Raw genomic sequence first — 17,163 nt, forward strand, 5'->3', positions numbered from 1 at the left:
ATCTAAAGTGATTTGAGACAGCAGTTCTTGTTACGTCACTTATTAACTTTAACAGCGTGCGCGCGCGTTTATTTAAGGATGTACATGTACTACATTTCAAAATATTCCCCCAAAATTTTGTAGATTGTTCTGTTATTATATTGAATATCTTTGTAAAATATAAAAATATATAATGCTCTTTTATTAATTTAAAATTATTTAATATATATTATAAGTGTATTTAATTTTTTTACTCTGGATTTTTATGTAAAATTGCGTTTTGTAGTACTTATATGCAAATTTGATGAGAAAATAGAATTACAAATTAAATCAAATTTTGTACACATACAATCAAGCTTTGTACTAATAATAAATATTCGTGCAAATGTTTATCTAGATCTATTTAATCGTTTAAAAGTTATTTATCTAAAATTGTAGAAAATGGAGTCATTATCAATGTATAAGCGATTATAAGCCAATTCTCATTTTTTTCTCTGACGCTAGTTTTATAACCAAAATTTGAATATATTGATTAAACATTTTTTGTTGTAAATTAAAAAAAATAAATTTAAGAATTTAAAAAATTCAGTAGTTTCTTAATTTCAACTTTTAGTTGATATTGTAGAACCAAAATCCTTAATGTATTGACTGCCATAAGCATAAAGTAATAACAATATACTACAATAACAATTTTCGTTCAATCTATGTGATTAATATTTAATGTATTTAATATTTTTTACCAAAAATAAAATTAACAGTATTAAAATTTATGATATAAAAATGTCTATATGAATAAAATAATAACATTAATTATACAAATTAAAAAGGTTTTTTAGATAGAGGAGAATCTTATAGATTCTTATGAGCAATACTAATAAATTACACGTCAATTTAATTTGTGAAATTACGCATTCTTCATGTAAAGATTGTGTTTTAAAACTGATAAAACTACGACGCGTTTCGTATGAGTTGGTAATAGTACAAATTCACACAAAATTATTATTATTAGATACCAAGATCCGCTACAAATGATATCTTTGTCTTTGTTTAACAAAAAATTTTTATGTAAAAATTGCAAAAACGTTATTAAACAAACAAGTTCTCCTTTAAATCTTTTTTTCTTTCAAAAATAATTATTCTAAAATAATTATAGCGTTTTAACATTGCAAACAAGTCATTACCGTATAATTAATTCATTACGATATAATATTACATTAATTGTCATTTGATTGACCTATTCCCTCATTAATCGCCATTTCTATACTTCATGATTAATAGTTCATCGTTTCATAGTTAATCGTTTATTAAATGTTTCAAGTCTATGTAAGTGTAAAAGTCTGTAGCTTTTTCTCGGAATAATAGCTTGCCGCTGCTTGGCACTAATTGAAGCTATGACCGACGCAAAAGCGTAAAGTGGTTCTGTAATATAATCAATTTTTTATTCAAATCAACTTCTTTAATTATTTCATCCTTGTAAAAGTTAAAAAGCAAAATAGATAATTTATATTGTTTTAGAATTATGCAGTTAAATTCTTGTTTACATAAAAAATGTTAATCCTTTATTTAAGTAATATTAATATTTCCTTGTTTCATAATTGCAAAATTTCTCTTAAAAATTTTTTATATCAAATGTATATAATTTTTAGTATATTAAATTATAATTTTTAGTATTATAATTTACAAACCTTCTTCTATATGATTTAACAATTGATGCCTTTTCTCTGGTGCCTCCTCCACTTCAAGTAAGAGCGGTTCGAAAAAGATATTGTCTTCGCAACGAAGAACGGAAGGAGAGAACATCAATTCCGCAAGTCTAAAAACATTCCCGAGATAGAAGGTGTGACACACCTTAATCTTATCACGATTTTATGTTTGTAGAAGATCAACACAAAATTCCGATGTTTCGAAATTTTTACGTCTCCTTGAATCTGAGCAATTGTATTGCTGCTAATTCCAAAAATTTCATTCAGAGATAAAGTGGTGTTAAAGACAAGAGTGATCCTTGCCTAAAAAGAGTTGCTTACTTCTCGTAGAAATACGAAAAATTCCAATTGAATATCTGCAAAATGCCTGAGTATGTTCAAGCGTTACGTTTTGATTGCTTTCTAACGACTATGGCTCACACACTGGATAGTGTCTAGGGTATCAGAGGCCTTCGCCTGACCGTTATCACCACATTTTTATAATCCTTCGTTCCATGGTGCCGTTCAAAAAACCCTGATCCAGAACAAAGTAGACGAGGCTGTTCGTGGATGACGTCAATAGAGGTTCGAGTTTCGTTCACCACGTTCTCCAAAATCTTCTTGATAATAAAAGAAAATTTGATTTTTCCGAAAAGGAAAGATCTGCAAGGCGAAGGCTCTCCCAGAGAAACCGAAAAAGGGATTTAACCCTTTTCACAACCCCCCGCGTCTTTCTCTCTTTGTATTGTGTTCCTGTCGTTCTTACGCAAAGAGACACTACCAGAGTCTTTCAAAAAGTAGCAGCCAGTAAATGTGGGCCATTCAGTCGCGTCGAGAGTCTCGAATGTGATCAAAATATTTTTCTTGTTTAATCTCTAAGGCAATGCCAAGAAACACCTTATAATCCTCTTGCGTTAATAAGTATTTTGTTGTTTTAAGATTTATTCACTAATGACAACTTGTCAATCTCACTGCTCCAGCTCTATCAAAGGTTTTCCACTGCAATTCGCCCTTTCAAATAAACTGCTTGATGTGTTCTTCAGTGAATAGTCATTAACAATCCACAAACAATTAATCCTTGGAGTGAAATCCGTGGTTTTCTGTTAAGTTTTAGAGATGCAGAATGCAGAAGCTTCTTCAAGAAAAGAACTCCAGCTGGCAAGACGGTAGTCGATAGATTGCCTAACAGTCCCGACGAACTCTGGAATGTCCACGAGTGATCCAATCCAATCGTGCTTCAAGGAATTAACAGCTTGACCAATAGGCTCCACTCTCGAGGGTCGACTCTCAATTGGAACCACTCAGTGCTGATCAACGAGACGCGTTTTCTTTATCCTCTAGCGTTGTCTCGTGCTGATCACGTCGTCTTGCACTTTTATGATTTGTCACCTGATTTCAATGCGTCAGAAACTCTCGTTGCGTTACGGATAAACTGAATTCTGATTTATCATCTGCAGTTTTGCACTCGCCGTGATAGTTCACGAATTTATTTCGAAAATGCTCAGCCTCCAACTTATCTTCTGGTTGCAGATACCGCGGATTCGAGAGGAAACCACTCCGAGAAGCTTATTTGTATTAAGTTATCAGCTAAGACGTCACAACAAAGTGATCACCAAAGATCCCACTTGTCTTAAAGTATTAATGTTATTACAGGAGGAATGTGTATAATACGAGATACGTGTCCCGTTGTCGAAGACACTGAAAATTTCCACGGTCGTCAAACAGAAATTGGGGTCTAGGTATTCCAAGACGGAAACTGTTTCGATGACGCGGCAACGAGGCCAGCCGCGGTAGTTAGCAAATTGGTGTAGTTTGCGGCTGGCAGCCGACGACCACGACTGCCAGCGTCGTCCCGACAGACACGTCGTAAGAGACGAGCCTGTTTGCAACGCGGATTAATTAGTTTCAAAACGTTATCTCTGATATCGTGGCTTTTCGCGCGGCACGACCTCGAAAGCTTCTCCTTCCGAACGCTCGTCTGGAGGAAGGCAATTTCGTTTCTCAGGTCCTCTCTCTCTTTTGTTCCGCATGCGTTTCTACCGATCGCCTTTAAACGTCACAATGCGGTGCCGATGTGTCTGTCAGCGCTGCCACGTGCCGGCTGTTCAAATAATGCCTCCCGACCTCGAGAACGTTATTTCTCGATCGGAGCTTCTGTCCGACCGCGCTCTGTTTGCTGAAGGAATCTTAGCGCTGTTTACCGTACGCGTGCTATCTTTCTCAATTTACGAAATTTTCCTACTCGTGTGTATTCTTCGGCAAGTTACTGCACCGACTTGATGAAGGAAATCTGAAACAATAAAAGTGATAGCAATGTTCATGACCTCACTATTGACAGTAAAACAAATAAGGAGGTTGCAAAAGTATTTCCTTTCATTTTCTTTGGCACACAATGCGCGTTACAAATTAAATTACCATTTAATATATACATATTAAAATACATTTGTTAATTAAAAGTTCTTTTCAGAAAATATATGAGATTCTTGTTGTAGAATTATCGTTCGTCAACAATCCTCTTCATTAACTGCGATAAACATGATATCGTCTCTCTTGTCTCATAATTTGTGGTTCACGACTTTTTCGCGCATCACGTCTACCTCTCTCGTTCTATCCTCTTCTCGGTTCATGAACAATCGAGCAACTCTCCTCCGGAATGAATCAGCTGTAGTTTCGTTGATCGATGTCAATCCGCTGGGTCACCATCGTGTACTTGCTATTCGCTTTATAGCGACTCAAGCAATTCCTAGAACGCAAACGCGCTTGCAAACTGTGCCAAAGAAAAAATTCCAACATTATAGAATTTTTATAGAAAATGGTGTATATCTCCATTAGTGTGACATATATTTTTTATGTTGTCAAAATAGGCGCATTAACGACAGTATCTCTTCTTATTTCTGCAGTCATATCAAGTAATATATTCTGCCAAAACTGGTAGTGTCTGAGTATTTTTTAAATAAAATTTTAAGATTCATGAAATTTTATATAATATATAAAATTTTCTTGTTGTGCAAGATCTATGACGTATAGAAAAAATGTGATTTTATAAAATATATAACGATAAAATAATCCCATTTAGAAAAGAAATTTGAAATAATCTGAATAATAGTTTGATAACTTAATGGATGAAACAGGATTTTTAATTGTTTTAATTAAAACTTTTTTTTCTGTAAATGTAATGTTGTCTTGTACTTTGCATCCGGATTTCTTACAGATCAACGACCACAACAATCGCTTCGGCTTGTCCGAGTTTATCATGACGAGTCATGACCTGATTCGTAACAAACAGTTATGTACGCGATGGGCACTATTATTTTTTTTATTTAACCAAAAATTGCTGACTGCAAGAGAATTATTTATAATTTTAGTCAAGTGTCTTAAATTAAACGTCAGAAATTATAAAACTTACACAAAAGATTGGCATGAAATCATAATAGTAGAAGCAGCAAGCTGTTATATTAATTTAATATTTAATATTTTACTATTATCACAATAAAGGATTATTTTTGATTTTTGATTTTTTCAATTATTAATTTCTATTTGTCTAAGTTTTTAAACAAAATGTACATAGATTTAATTATAATCAAAAAGCTAGAGTTGAAAAGCTAAATTAAAATTGTCTAATGTTTATGTTAATTTACTTAAGTAACAAAAATATAATATTGGCATAAAATATACAAATTAATTTTATTTGACATCAATAATTGATATAATATGACACATCAATAATTCGAAAATGCGGGACACCTATGAGAGCGTTGAGATGTGTTAGTCATTGACGTAACAATGTCAAACAAATGTCTCTTAATCAATTATTGTCACCTTTCACAGACTGCGTTATGTGCTCTCGTGTCATTAACCGTATCGATCGATTTGTACGTAATTAATTTGAGTAACATTCATAAAAAATACCCCAAATTTTGTCGGTATATTACGTTCGTACGTTCTTCTCATGTTACACCGTTATATCAAGTGTTACAGTCTCTAACTAATGTTATCTACGCTACGATTGTTTTAATAGATTCATTGCCGATCTCTGCTCATTATCAGTGGCTCTCGTTGAGAGATAATTGCAGCAAACGCCTGGGAAATCCGTGTGCGAAGAAAAATAACCAGCAAATAAGATTGTATATTATTGTCGTGGAGAAGCATGATTATTTGCCTCTGAATTAAACGAATTGTCGACACGATGCGAGGCACAGAGTTAAGCAACTAAGCGCGCATAAATCATACCGATGATTTACGATTGTGCGCGCGAAATGAATTGTGCTATCGAATAATGAGCGTTGAAGCGCAACGTTCGGGCCTGTCTTACAATCATCAATTACAGATATATAAACTCTTGCAGAAAGTTCAATTTTCAATAAAGGAGCGACACGCGAAATTAATTGAAGAACAATTAATAATATAATTAATAAATCCAGTTTTTAATTGTAGTGAATTTCAAAAATTGAGTTTTCTCTTTTAAAATAGGCTCTGGAAAATCTCGGGCAAAAAATATCTTGGCTACCGTCCAAGCATCTCAACAACCTGTTTAGCATTGAAGGACACGTTCTGCCATCGAAAAAACGAAAGACAAAAGAATATACAGAAATGATTTTCACAATCTTCAGGGAATGATCAAACGTCACGCTGTGTGTGTCAGCAAACACAAGTGTTAATTCGCCGTGCACACCAAGAAGCAACAGCAGATGCGGACGCACATGCACGCAAGGCGTCAAGGTCACGCATATACCAAGAATCATTATGGCCGAATGCACGTCCGTATCATGTGTAGTCTTTTGCGCCGTGTTGCTTTCGATTGAAATTATAAAACCGGTTGTAATATGCAACTATCTAAGTTGTGTCGCCGTATGATGCAAGAGATATCAAGAAGTAATGTCGTTTATAGATTTACAAAATAATTTATTTGTTTGTTTAAATAAAAAACATCTTAATAAATTCAATTATTTTTAATAATATTATAGAAAATTTAAGAGGAGTATTAAATCACGATATGTTAATAGATATTACAATTGCATTTTTTTTTATTGAAATGGATTTATTTCTTTTCGATGTGTCAGATATAAATATACATATTATGTTATGCAAGTGAGATAACATATCACAAAAATGTCATTATAATGTCATCTGTATGCATAGATAACGTAATTCGCATGAAAAGTCATTAGTAAAAACGTCAAACGAACAGGTGACGTCAATAACAAAATTATGCCTCTCTCGTGTTTGTCTTTTGGTTTTGTCTGGTTTCGCAACATCAATATCTTCAGTAATTCCGGGAGAGGCTGCAATGACCAATTGCCGTGCAGCCACTTACAGAGTTATTATCTTTCACAATAGAGCCGCGTCGAATTCATCACTCAGTCGCGACTTTTGCGAGCGCTGATTTCTTCCAGCGCCTGTCGACACTCTCGTTCCAGGATTCCGCTCCAGACTCGGTATCGATGGTTCAGTCCTGGTACCGTGTGTAAAATCGCCCTCGAGCCCAAAACTCCGACGCTGCTATTGGCAGTGCCGTAGAAAATCCGTGCAACTCTGGAATGCAGCAACGCCATGGCACACAGAGGGCAGGGTTCCATCAGCAGGAATGCCCAATAACCAGTGCAGAGATACGGACCGCTTTTCTTAGCGTTATCATCACATTCCTTTCGCTTAGAGCTCTCAATCTTGGCACCGTTGTTCCTTCGTCCTTTCCGTGCGACTTGCGTCTCGAGGGACGTTTGACCCGGAAATTGTAGCGAAGATAGAGATTTCGGATAGCAGAACGGCGTTTCTTCCTCATATCTTCTCTTGATCCTTCTTAGCCTCTCCAAACTCTGATCTTCAGTCGTGGAATTTGGGTCTGTCTTTCCATCGTCCAACGTATCTTCCTCAGTGTCTGTTCGTTTCTTCGTTTCGTCGCATTTTCCTTCGTTCAATTCCCACGCACCACCACCGTGAAGTCTGGCAATTAGATCCACCGCTAGCATGGCGGCATGCCACATGGGATGTTTATCGAGTCTCGCGGCAGCCACCGCCAGGATTCTTCCATCCTCGGGATCGACGATCGCAGCGGCACCAGTGCAGCGCTCGTCGCCAACCCCCTCTAATTTGGCAGCCTCTATTACCAACGACATGATTCGCTCGATCGCGTGCAGACAATCATCATCGAAGATCGAACCGTCGATCAGGCTCTCAATCGTTTGGTCAGGATGGAAGTTTACCGGCCAAATTTTCGAAGCTTCGCGGGCCTGTAACTTCGTCCTTGGCGCCTTAGCTGGCACCTTCATCACCTGGAATTTTTCTTCAAGTAAGGAGAGATCAAATCCTTTCTCTTTTAGCTGAGTCTTAAGTTGATTTTCACCGAAAGAAATGTCGTGGTCTTTTTCATTTGATGATTCGTCCGAGCAAAGCGGAGCCAGAAGCAACTTTCCGTTAGAACAGCGCTTCAAATGAGCGAGTCCCGGACAAACGGCGGATATGCTTTTGATTGCAGTGGAGGTGTCCTTCCGTTGCTTCAAGATGCCCACATAAACCTGCTGCAAGGGAGGGACTTCCGTGAAATCCGAGGCTAGTATCGGTCTTGCTGTCCAGCTTCTAGTTGCAGTCTCCATCTTGCGTGCCTTGACACTCTTCGGTGACGTCATCTTCCACCCTGAAAATACGCCGCCTTCACTTATCGTTAGAAGATTTCTCGGCGATATTTAAAACACACCATTCGGTCGGACATCACACTGAGAAGAGTTTATCTTTTTATCTCTTTATGTTTTAGTAATTATTTTTTTATTCGTCATTTAACACAGTTATTTATTTTTAAAGTTCTATTTTATAATTTAAATATGGTATTATGTATAAAAAAAACATAAAAAATACCAATAAATACAAAATCTCTTTAAATTTTGTACACACAGAAAGAATAATTTTATTAAAAAAGTTAGTTGGATAACTTTGTGGGAATATCAATATAATTACATAAGATAATCAAGCATAAGGATCTATGCTGCAAAAAGTTGATATTCTAACAACTTGAACGTCTTACATAATTATTCTTATAATCTAACGAACAATTATTTTTAGACCTGTATTCAACTATTCACTTTTAGCAAAAATATTCTTTTTCTATGTGTTTCTTTGCAATTATATATATATAGTTATACGGTAATTAAATAAATTTTTGATAGAAACAAATTGTAAATTACGTCATAAATTGTGACAAAAACAAGGTCGATGATTGACATTATCTCAAAATATCAAATAATTGCGAGAGTGCCTTAAGGACACTTTCACGCGTCACGGTCATAAACATCAGTGAGATTTCGGCGAAAGGAAGAACGAAGATGGTTCTTCCGCTGGCGCCGGATAGACCTTAATCATAATTGGAATTACCCCATGAGACATCATCTTACGAAGAAGCAGAAGCAATTTTAAATTGCTGTCAACTTGGGCCACGGTCGGATCGATTGTGAGAGTTAGACGCAATTGTATGATCGCTGTCTGTGCGAAGAACAACCGGGACATTGCGTTAAAAAGTCCGAAGTTCGAGCCAAAGTTTCCTTTAATTTCAACTGTATGTATAAACATACGTCGAACGTGACCGTTAATATTAATCGTAGTGAAGATAGTACGTAACGCAAGTGAAGATAGCAAGTGTCATTTATTACGCTAATAACGCGAAACGTGTCTCCAACAAGAAAATCTTTGATCTTGACGTGGACACTCTGTTTAAAGTTTCAGCAAATATATTCTTCAAACGCATGAAACATATGAAATACGATTGAGAGGCATAAATGCTTTAGAATAAATATCAAGAATATGTATTTGTAAAGAGAAATTCGAGATTAACAAAGAAAAAAAAACGTAATATAAATTAATGGCGAGCCATGACCGCTTATTAATTTATATTATTTTTTTCTTTTCCGCCGCGTAAATAAATTCCTATCTAAAGGTCTTTCAATTGTGTAATTTATTATATTCCCGTGTACAGTTTACAGAGTTGAAAGCCGGTATGCATCACGTCACATTGAAAAATAATGCTCGACAAATGCTTACGCAAAATCTCGATTTTACGAGAAAACTGCGCGAGTGTCACATACATCTGCTACTCTGCTGGAGGAAAACCTATTTTGCACGATACATCAGCTATCTGATAGCTAATATCGTGCAAAATAGGTTTTACTGTAGTACTATGCATCTTCCGCATCCGAGCTGAGAAATTGTAAAACTTTCCATCTTTCGAAAAATGTTACACTGAATAGAAAGCATCTTCTGCGTATTTTTTTATCAAAATTTAAATCTTAATTAACTTAACCGTTACACACTAAACTGAATTATTACCATCGAAAAGTAACAAATGAATATTTATAATCATTTAAAGTTTTAGAGCGAATAAAAATTCGACACGTTTTATTGAGAAATCATTGGAATATACAAAAAATTATCTGTTTGCAAAGTGATAGATGGATATTTATTTCCCGTTCATTTTCGGATGATTTCTCAACAAAAACGTAATCGGATTTTCGTCCAATCTAAATATCCATTTGTTATCTTTGATAATTTAATCTAACAATTTTCTCAGTGTTTCTTTGCGAATAATGGTAGCATTCCTGTAATAATACAATTCTATAAATAACGGTTATAATTAAAATTAAAATTTTAATGATAAAAAAATGCGCAGAAAAATCTTTCAATTCTGTGTAACATTCTTCAGGATTCAAGATATCCGATCGTTATTCTCTGGAAATTTTTCTCAGTGTTAAGATACTTGAAATATACGTCGAAAAATGTCATAGATAAAGTTTGTTTTAAAGAAGTAGATAAAGATAAGAAACAGACCGTGAGATAAGGATTTGAACATAGTAAAAGAGATATTTTCTGATCTAGAATCTAAAAAATATTTTTCTAAATTTTTTTTTAAAAAGTCTATGACAGGTACGTTTTTAAAATTTTGTGAGTACACATGTATTTATATAAGTTTGAAGAACATAAATATATTTTATATTTTTGTTATAATAAAATTTATACATTTCTTAAAGTGGTAAAATAAAATACTTATGCTTTTAAAAATAATTTATGTTGCAAATGTCCTTAATTTTACGCTTCTAAAATCAAAAACAAAAGAAAGAAATAATATTTATGTTCAAAACAAATGTGAGAGAGATGATTAAATTAAATTAAACAAAAATCATATAAATCAAAGAAAATGAAACAAAAAAAAAAAAAATATTGAAAATTTCCAAAATGGCAGCAATGTCAAAGAGAAAAAAAAGTTCGAAATTTCAGAAAAAAATAAATCCATATTTTGTTAATAACAATAACAAAGTTTTACATATATCATATTGATTGTATAATTCATACAATAATTTTTTATAAAAATGAATTTATTAGAAAAAAAAATTTTATACTGTCCACGTTTACATTTTGTATAATAACTTTATTAATAATATTTTAAAAACTTATAATTTTTCCGAACAATGTTGTTCGATCGATTCTAAACTTAAAATTATAAAACATTTAATACCTAAGATGTCTTTTATAAAAATGTGACAATACTGCATAATAGATTGAAGAGAAACAGAAGTGATAATGTGGACTTTTCTCTAAAATAGATTTAAAAAATAATTTTCTTTAAAAAACACAATGTATTGTTATAAAATTATGTATTTAGTCAGAATAAGAAGAAAATATTGCAAAATATATGTAAAAATATGTAAATATTGACACATAATTTCTTTAGTATATAATATAACAGTATTAAAAATAAATTATAACGTAATGTAAGCTATAGAATATTATTATCAACTTGCTGAATAACTATTTTGAAAGCTTTGAAAAAATATAATGATATACCTATTGAGAGTCAGCTTAAAAGGGTACATTAGCAAAATCCCATGCTATTATCTAACTTTGTATAACTCAAAATGTATATAATCAAATAAAATGTTAAATAATAATTTAGCTATATTCGCTCTGTAATTTTATTTAAAACTGGCAGCGGTCTTGTGGCTGTATAATCGCCACAATAAAAACAACGCTCAAATTATATATTAATGTATATATTCGTATACAAATATACCCAAGTTAATAAAAAACATATTTAATTCAATGCTAGGATACTTCTTCAAAATTTCCAAAATATTCAAAAGTAAAAATTTTTATAACAAATATTAATGTATTGGCATATTATTGGCAGTATATGTATTGGCTCCATAATATAATTACAAACTACTAAACAAATAATTTTATAAGTAATTACTACAATTCATTATTTAATACCGAAGATATTATAGATGATACCATCACATCACCCATGATACTATGATTAAGGATCGTAATATCACCTTCTCCACTAATAAAAATTTTAAAACCTCAATTTAAAAAAGAGTAATTTCGAAAAAGAAATACTTTAAAGTTTTGTTTTTATATCTCATACGTGTATTAGATGCGCAAAAAAGTTCTGGGCTTTAGATTTCAAACAACTGAAACCACAATTTAAATTTTACTTTTTCTTCGTCCTTTTGCGGTTTTAGAGCTTTGATGTTTAGCCTTTTTAATATCACGCGGTTTGATGTTTGATGCACATAATCTCAAAAATCAGTAGCGTTTACGATGGCAATAACAAAAGAGCATATTCAATGTTCCATCCACTTCACGTTTTATTTGAAGAAAAGCGCTGTTAAAGCCATTGAAATGATTTGTACTGCATATGGCAAGAATGCTGTAAGTCTACATTGTAAAATTCTACGTGTAAAAGATGATATCAAAAATTTCGCCAAGAAGATTTCAGTCTTGAAGCTGAACCGTGTACTGGACGCTCTCAGCAGATTGAAAAGGACGAACTGCAAGCACTGCCGGGTAAAACAATCACGGCAGACCGCTATCAAGAACAATTGATCAATTTGATCGATGCGTTGAAGGAAAAGAAGCTATTTACTGGCTGAGGACGTCGTAAAGTGATCCTGTTTCATAACAATGCCCGACCACATGTTGCAAAAGTGACTCAGGATCATATCTTTGCGTTAGGCTGGGAACTTCTTCCGCATGCGGCGTATAGTCCAGACATAGCGCCTTTCGATTACTACCTATTCCGGTCGCTGCAGCATCACTTGGCTGATACACACTTCGTAATAATTGATGAAATACGAAAATGTATTAATGACTTTATTGCTTTGAAGCCAGAGCTTCTATCATTAAGAAATTCGCAAGCTGTTCAACAGATAGGCAAAAGGTCATCGATGTAAATGGAGAGTGGAGAGATTTCGCTGATTAATATCTTTTTGTTTATTTTTAAATAAAAGTTGAATTTTGCATAAAAAATCTCAGAACTTTTTTGCGCACTTAATAAAAACATCTGTTTTTTTATTTCATAATTTTTCGTATTTTTATCTAATTTTACAAATATATTCACGAGACTCCAAACTTAAAAAAATCTAAAAAATCAAAAATTTTTTAATTGTAGATTAGAATATTCAAAAAATTGAAAGAGATTGAAAGAGAATGAATAAAAAGTAAAAGAAAAGAAATAAGATGAAAGATAAGGACAGAAGCGTATGATAAGAAGTCTTTGACAGTATTATAAAAAATATGATAAGAAAAAGTAATATGGCTCAAACCCGTTGCACCAATGCTGAGTTTAACTTTAAATTCAACTTATTACCTATTTTTCTAATTAAAAAAAGATAAGAAAGAGATTTAAAGTTTAGAAATTTAAAGCTGTGTATTAAAAGCTATATTAGGTTAAAATAAGAAAGAATATACAAACGGAACGGAAACAAGTTTTGAGAGAGACCTATGGATATTAATTGTCCATTAATGTAACAGAAGAACGTATGTGTTTAAGGGCGTATCGGACATACAATCTTAGACAAAAGTGCATGAAATTTGAAATACTTAAATATCTATGCCTAACGCATAGTAAATCTAGATGTAAGAAACTTGAACGATAGTTGGAGTTTTATTTCTACTTTTACAAAGGTATTTTTTACATATTTGCGATTTTTTCACTTATGAGTTTAAACTTTTGACAGTAAAAATGCACAATTATCTCAAGTTATATTTTATTTCTTTAAAACGGTGTAGTGAAGACAATTGAAACTTGGCAGATATTTTCATCTATTCATATACTAGATTAACTAGATGTACGAAAAAATTCAAAACACTGGTACTATTTCTTCTATATTTTTTTAACTGTTTATCCGTTAAGATCGTCTTTTTCCATGAGATAGAAAAGGATACCATGTAAAATCAGTGAAAATTAAAATAGTTATAACTCAGTAACCGTTTAGTGGATGCAGTTTTCAATTTTTTGCAGTACATTAGGGAAATTAAAAGAACAATTTCACAAATTTTTAGCAACTTTGTACCATTTTGAACTTCAGTCCGATACATCCTTAATAGCAAATTTGATTGAAACGCTCTAGTACGCATTAGTGCACATTAAAGTTATTATACACAAACAACATAAAGACATGTTCAATTATATCTATATGTATATATATATATATATATATATATATGTATAAAAATTAAACTGTAAAATCCTCAATATACTTTATTGTGCTGTTTGAAATTAGTAGTCACAAAACTAATGGTCAATTTGTATATATTTTATTATTCGAGATATTTGCATTTTATTTAAGCTACAGCACTAAGTGTCGTTAATGTGCATTTTAATGCACGTTAAAGTAATGCCGTTAAGTTCAATCAAATTTGTTATAAATTGTAAATATTGTAAACCAAGCTTTTTTGGCAACAAATTGAATTAAATAAATTCTGATCAAAACAAGATATATAAAAATGATGCATTGTTAATGCACTTTTTCGAGATATGGTTTTCAACTTTTTTATAAGTAAAGAATATCTGAATTTGATTTATCTTCTAGCTTTAACTTTATGATCTCCAATATTGCATGCAACAAAAACGTCATCGAGTTACAATCTAATCTGTGTTTACAAAAATTTTTTGATTATGAGTTGCGAGTTTCTTCTTCTACAATGATCGTTGCGATATATGTTGATTTAACTTGTCTTTACAACTCTTAACTTGTTAGTCTAACAATGTCAATTAAAGTGATTAAATCATTTTAAATGAAAAAAGAGACACAAAAGAAAATTGACGAAAACTCAAAGAGAAGCATATGAAAAGGATTATTTATCCTTTATTCGTTTAGGTTGATAAGCAAAAGAGGCATGGAAACAGATGCAACGTCCATTTCTTCGTAATTCGAACAACTGAATTAAACGGAGCTTAATCGACTTCGTTTTTCCTAACTAACAAAACAAACTGCGGATTATTTCCCACAAATTTTCTGTCCACCTACGCATTACGTTTCGAATTGAATGACGTCAAGACGCGTCGATTCGGTGAGTTTTGCAGATACAGCGCATTCGAATTATGGTACGACTTGTTTAAGATGGCGTCTAAGATTGCACATTCACAGAGCGTGATCCTTATATAACAGAAAATGAACAAGCAAGTGGAATCAAACGTAGCCCCGCTTGACATCTCCGAAGTATTCGTCAGTCGTGACGCCGCGTCAGCTACGGCAGGAAAATTTCCAGTGAAAAATCTAGCTGTTCCCTCTTTTTCCTTTCAGCTCTTCTCCTTGGACAAGGTCGCTCGTCGAACGCCTCGTTCAAACGTGAGCGGGAAATCTCGCGCGGCGATTTCGAGTGATCGAGTTCGAGCGGCAAACATGTCCACCGCGGCCTTGGGTTGCGACATGTCGATTATTGAGCTTCGCTAACGCTGGCTGTCAGCTGTCCCGATGATCCGAAAACGGAGCTACATCGGCGCGGCAGGACGATGCGCCGTCGCGACGCCACGTGTTCGCCATGCGCACGCACACACACACACACACACACGCGCATTTTACTCGTAGGATTCTTACCTGCTGCTCCGCAGCGATGCGATTGCAGCCGCACGAAGTATGCTCTGGTTTCCCTTCGGTTTTTCCCCTCGTCTGCGACCGTCAAACGCTCGCGAGATTCACAGGAAGTTACGTTTCACGAAGACGGTGGATTTGCGGTGTCAAGAGCGAACGGAAACACGTAGAAACGCACGTGAGAATTGCGCGCGGGAGGCACTCCGTTTGCGTCGTCGCGACGGCTCGCGTCTCTTTGTGGTATGTAGCATGGGCTGTTTATCAGTGAGGTCCGCGATGGCGGTGCCTTCTGCCGGCGAGATGAAAGACTACGAGAGGCAGGGATATCCCGCAGCCTCGGTCATCGGTCGTCAGGTCCGTGAAATTTTCTCGCGCGGCGAACGCCGGAGACCGCGGCGAGTCGGTCATGGTCGCCGAATTGGGATTCTAAAGAGGAGTCTTACCTTACGAGTTGTAATACGATATCGCGGAATTTATCAACAACGTTCTCATTACGTAATTTCTAAAGAGGATAGAAGAGAGCTGTAATTTGCGATTTTTTTTATTGTGTTATTTTTAAGTAGTAAAAGTTTGAATTATTAAAGAAATTTGAAGCTTTTATAATTAAATTTTCTTTAAATATTTGTTTTTGTATTGATTACATAAGAAACGCTTTTACGTTTATATTCATTTTATTAATTAAATATTAATGTTGTTTAACTAAGGCATTTAATTTTTTGATTTTTTATATTTTTACTTTATATTATATATTTACTGTAAGCAAATATATAATATAAAAGCCATTTAATTACGTAATATATGTAATTATATAATTTAATTCGTATTTGCAAAAATTGTTAATACACATTTTTTGTTAATACATATTTTTTAGAATTTTAGAATATAAACGAATATTTTTTGTTTTACAAGGTATATATTTTACATATAAATTTATTCAGTTATTAGAAACATTTAGAAAATTAATAACAAAAATAGTAAAATAAGAAAAAAGTGATCTATTTATGATATATGTATACCCAGATAGCCAGTATGATATAATAAAGATATTAGCATATATCTTGCTACGCATTTATGTCATCCCTTATGCTGTTGTTTGCTAGCATTCGATGTCGGAAATAAAATATTTGCACGTTTCAAACATTATGTTAGTATTACTTAAGATCAGTGTCGAATGCTAGCAAACAACAGCAAACAGCACAAGGGACGACATAAGCAAGATGCTAACATCTTTATTAGCAACATGAAAACAATTTGTGCTCATACATACATTTGCGGCTATCTGGGTATGTAGATTACTCATACTGCTAGTTTATAACTAAAGATCATTTTGAATCATATAAAGTGTTTTTTATAGATTTTTAAGTTCTGAAAATAATGCCTCTAACCAAATTTTACTTAGCACATTAGATTTCTGAAAGAATTAAAGTTGAATGTACAAGAAATATTAAATGTGTAAATATGCGTATGTGTATAAGTGTTAAAAAATGCGGAAAATTTTGATATTTAATGTTCGAGGGTTACTGCGATCACTTCTGCCAGTCGTTCGTGCATGTTAATAAATTTAGTTCTTATTTTTTTAGGAATTTTATTTTAGATTTAGAATTAACATTCCTGTAATTCTTGTAAATCTTGCTAGGCTAGTCTTG

The 17,163-nt window shown here is 33.4% G+C and overlaps 1 protein-coding gene across 1 annotated transcript; it reads right to left on the reverse strand.

The window, feature by feature from the left end:
- Positions 1 to 6,678: 6,678 nt before the first annotated feature.
- On the reverse strand, positions 6,679 to 15,758 carry LOC105835718 (probable inactive tRNA-specific adenosine deaminase-like protein 3). Its single transcript, XM_028194069.2, has 2 exons — positions 15,524 to 15,758; positions 6,679 to 8,292 (listed from the first exon to the last, which is right to left on the reverse strand). Exon 2 carries the CDS (start codon positions 8,282 to 8,284, stop codon positions 7,019 to 7,021), a length of 1,266 nt encoding a protein of 421 aa, XP_028049870.2. The 5' UTR covers positions 8,285 to 8,292; positions 15,524 to 15,758; the 3' UTR covers positions 6,679 to 7,018.
- Between the last annotated feature and the right edge of the window lie 1,405 nt (positions 15,759 to 17,163).

The sequence above is a fragment of the Monomorium pharaonis genome, chromosome 2 (genome assembly GCF_013373865.1).
Source record: "Monomorium pharaonis isolate MP-MQ-018 chromosome 2, ASM1337386v2, whole genome shotgun sequence".
Lineage (NCBI taxonomy): Eukaryota > Metazoa > Arthropoda > Insecta > Hymenoptera > Formicidae > Monomorium > Monomorium pharaonis.

Bases quoted from the DNA above. Each gene is read 5' to 3' on its own strand.
- LOC105835718 (XM_028194069.2), bottom strand. From the start codon at position 8,284: ATGACGTCACCGAAGAGTGTCAAGGCACGCAAGATGGAGACTGCAACT.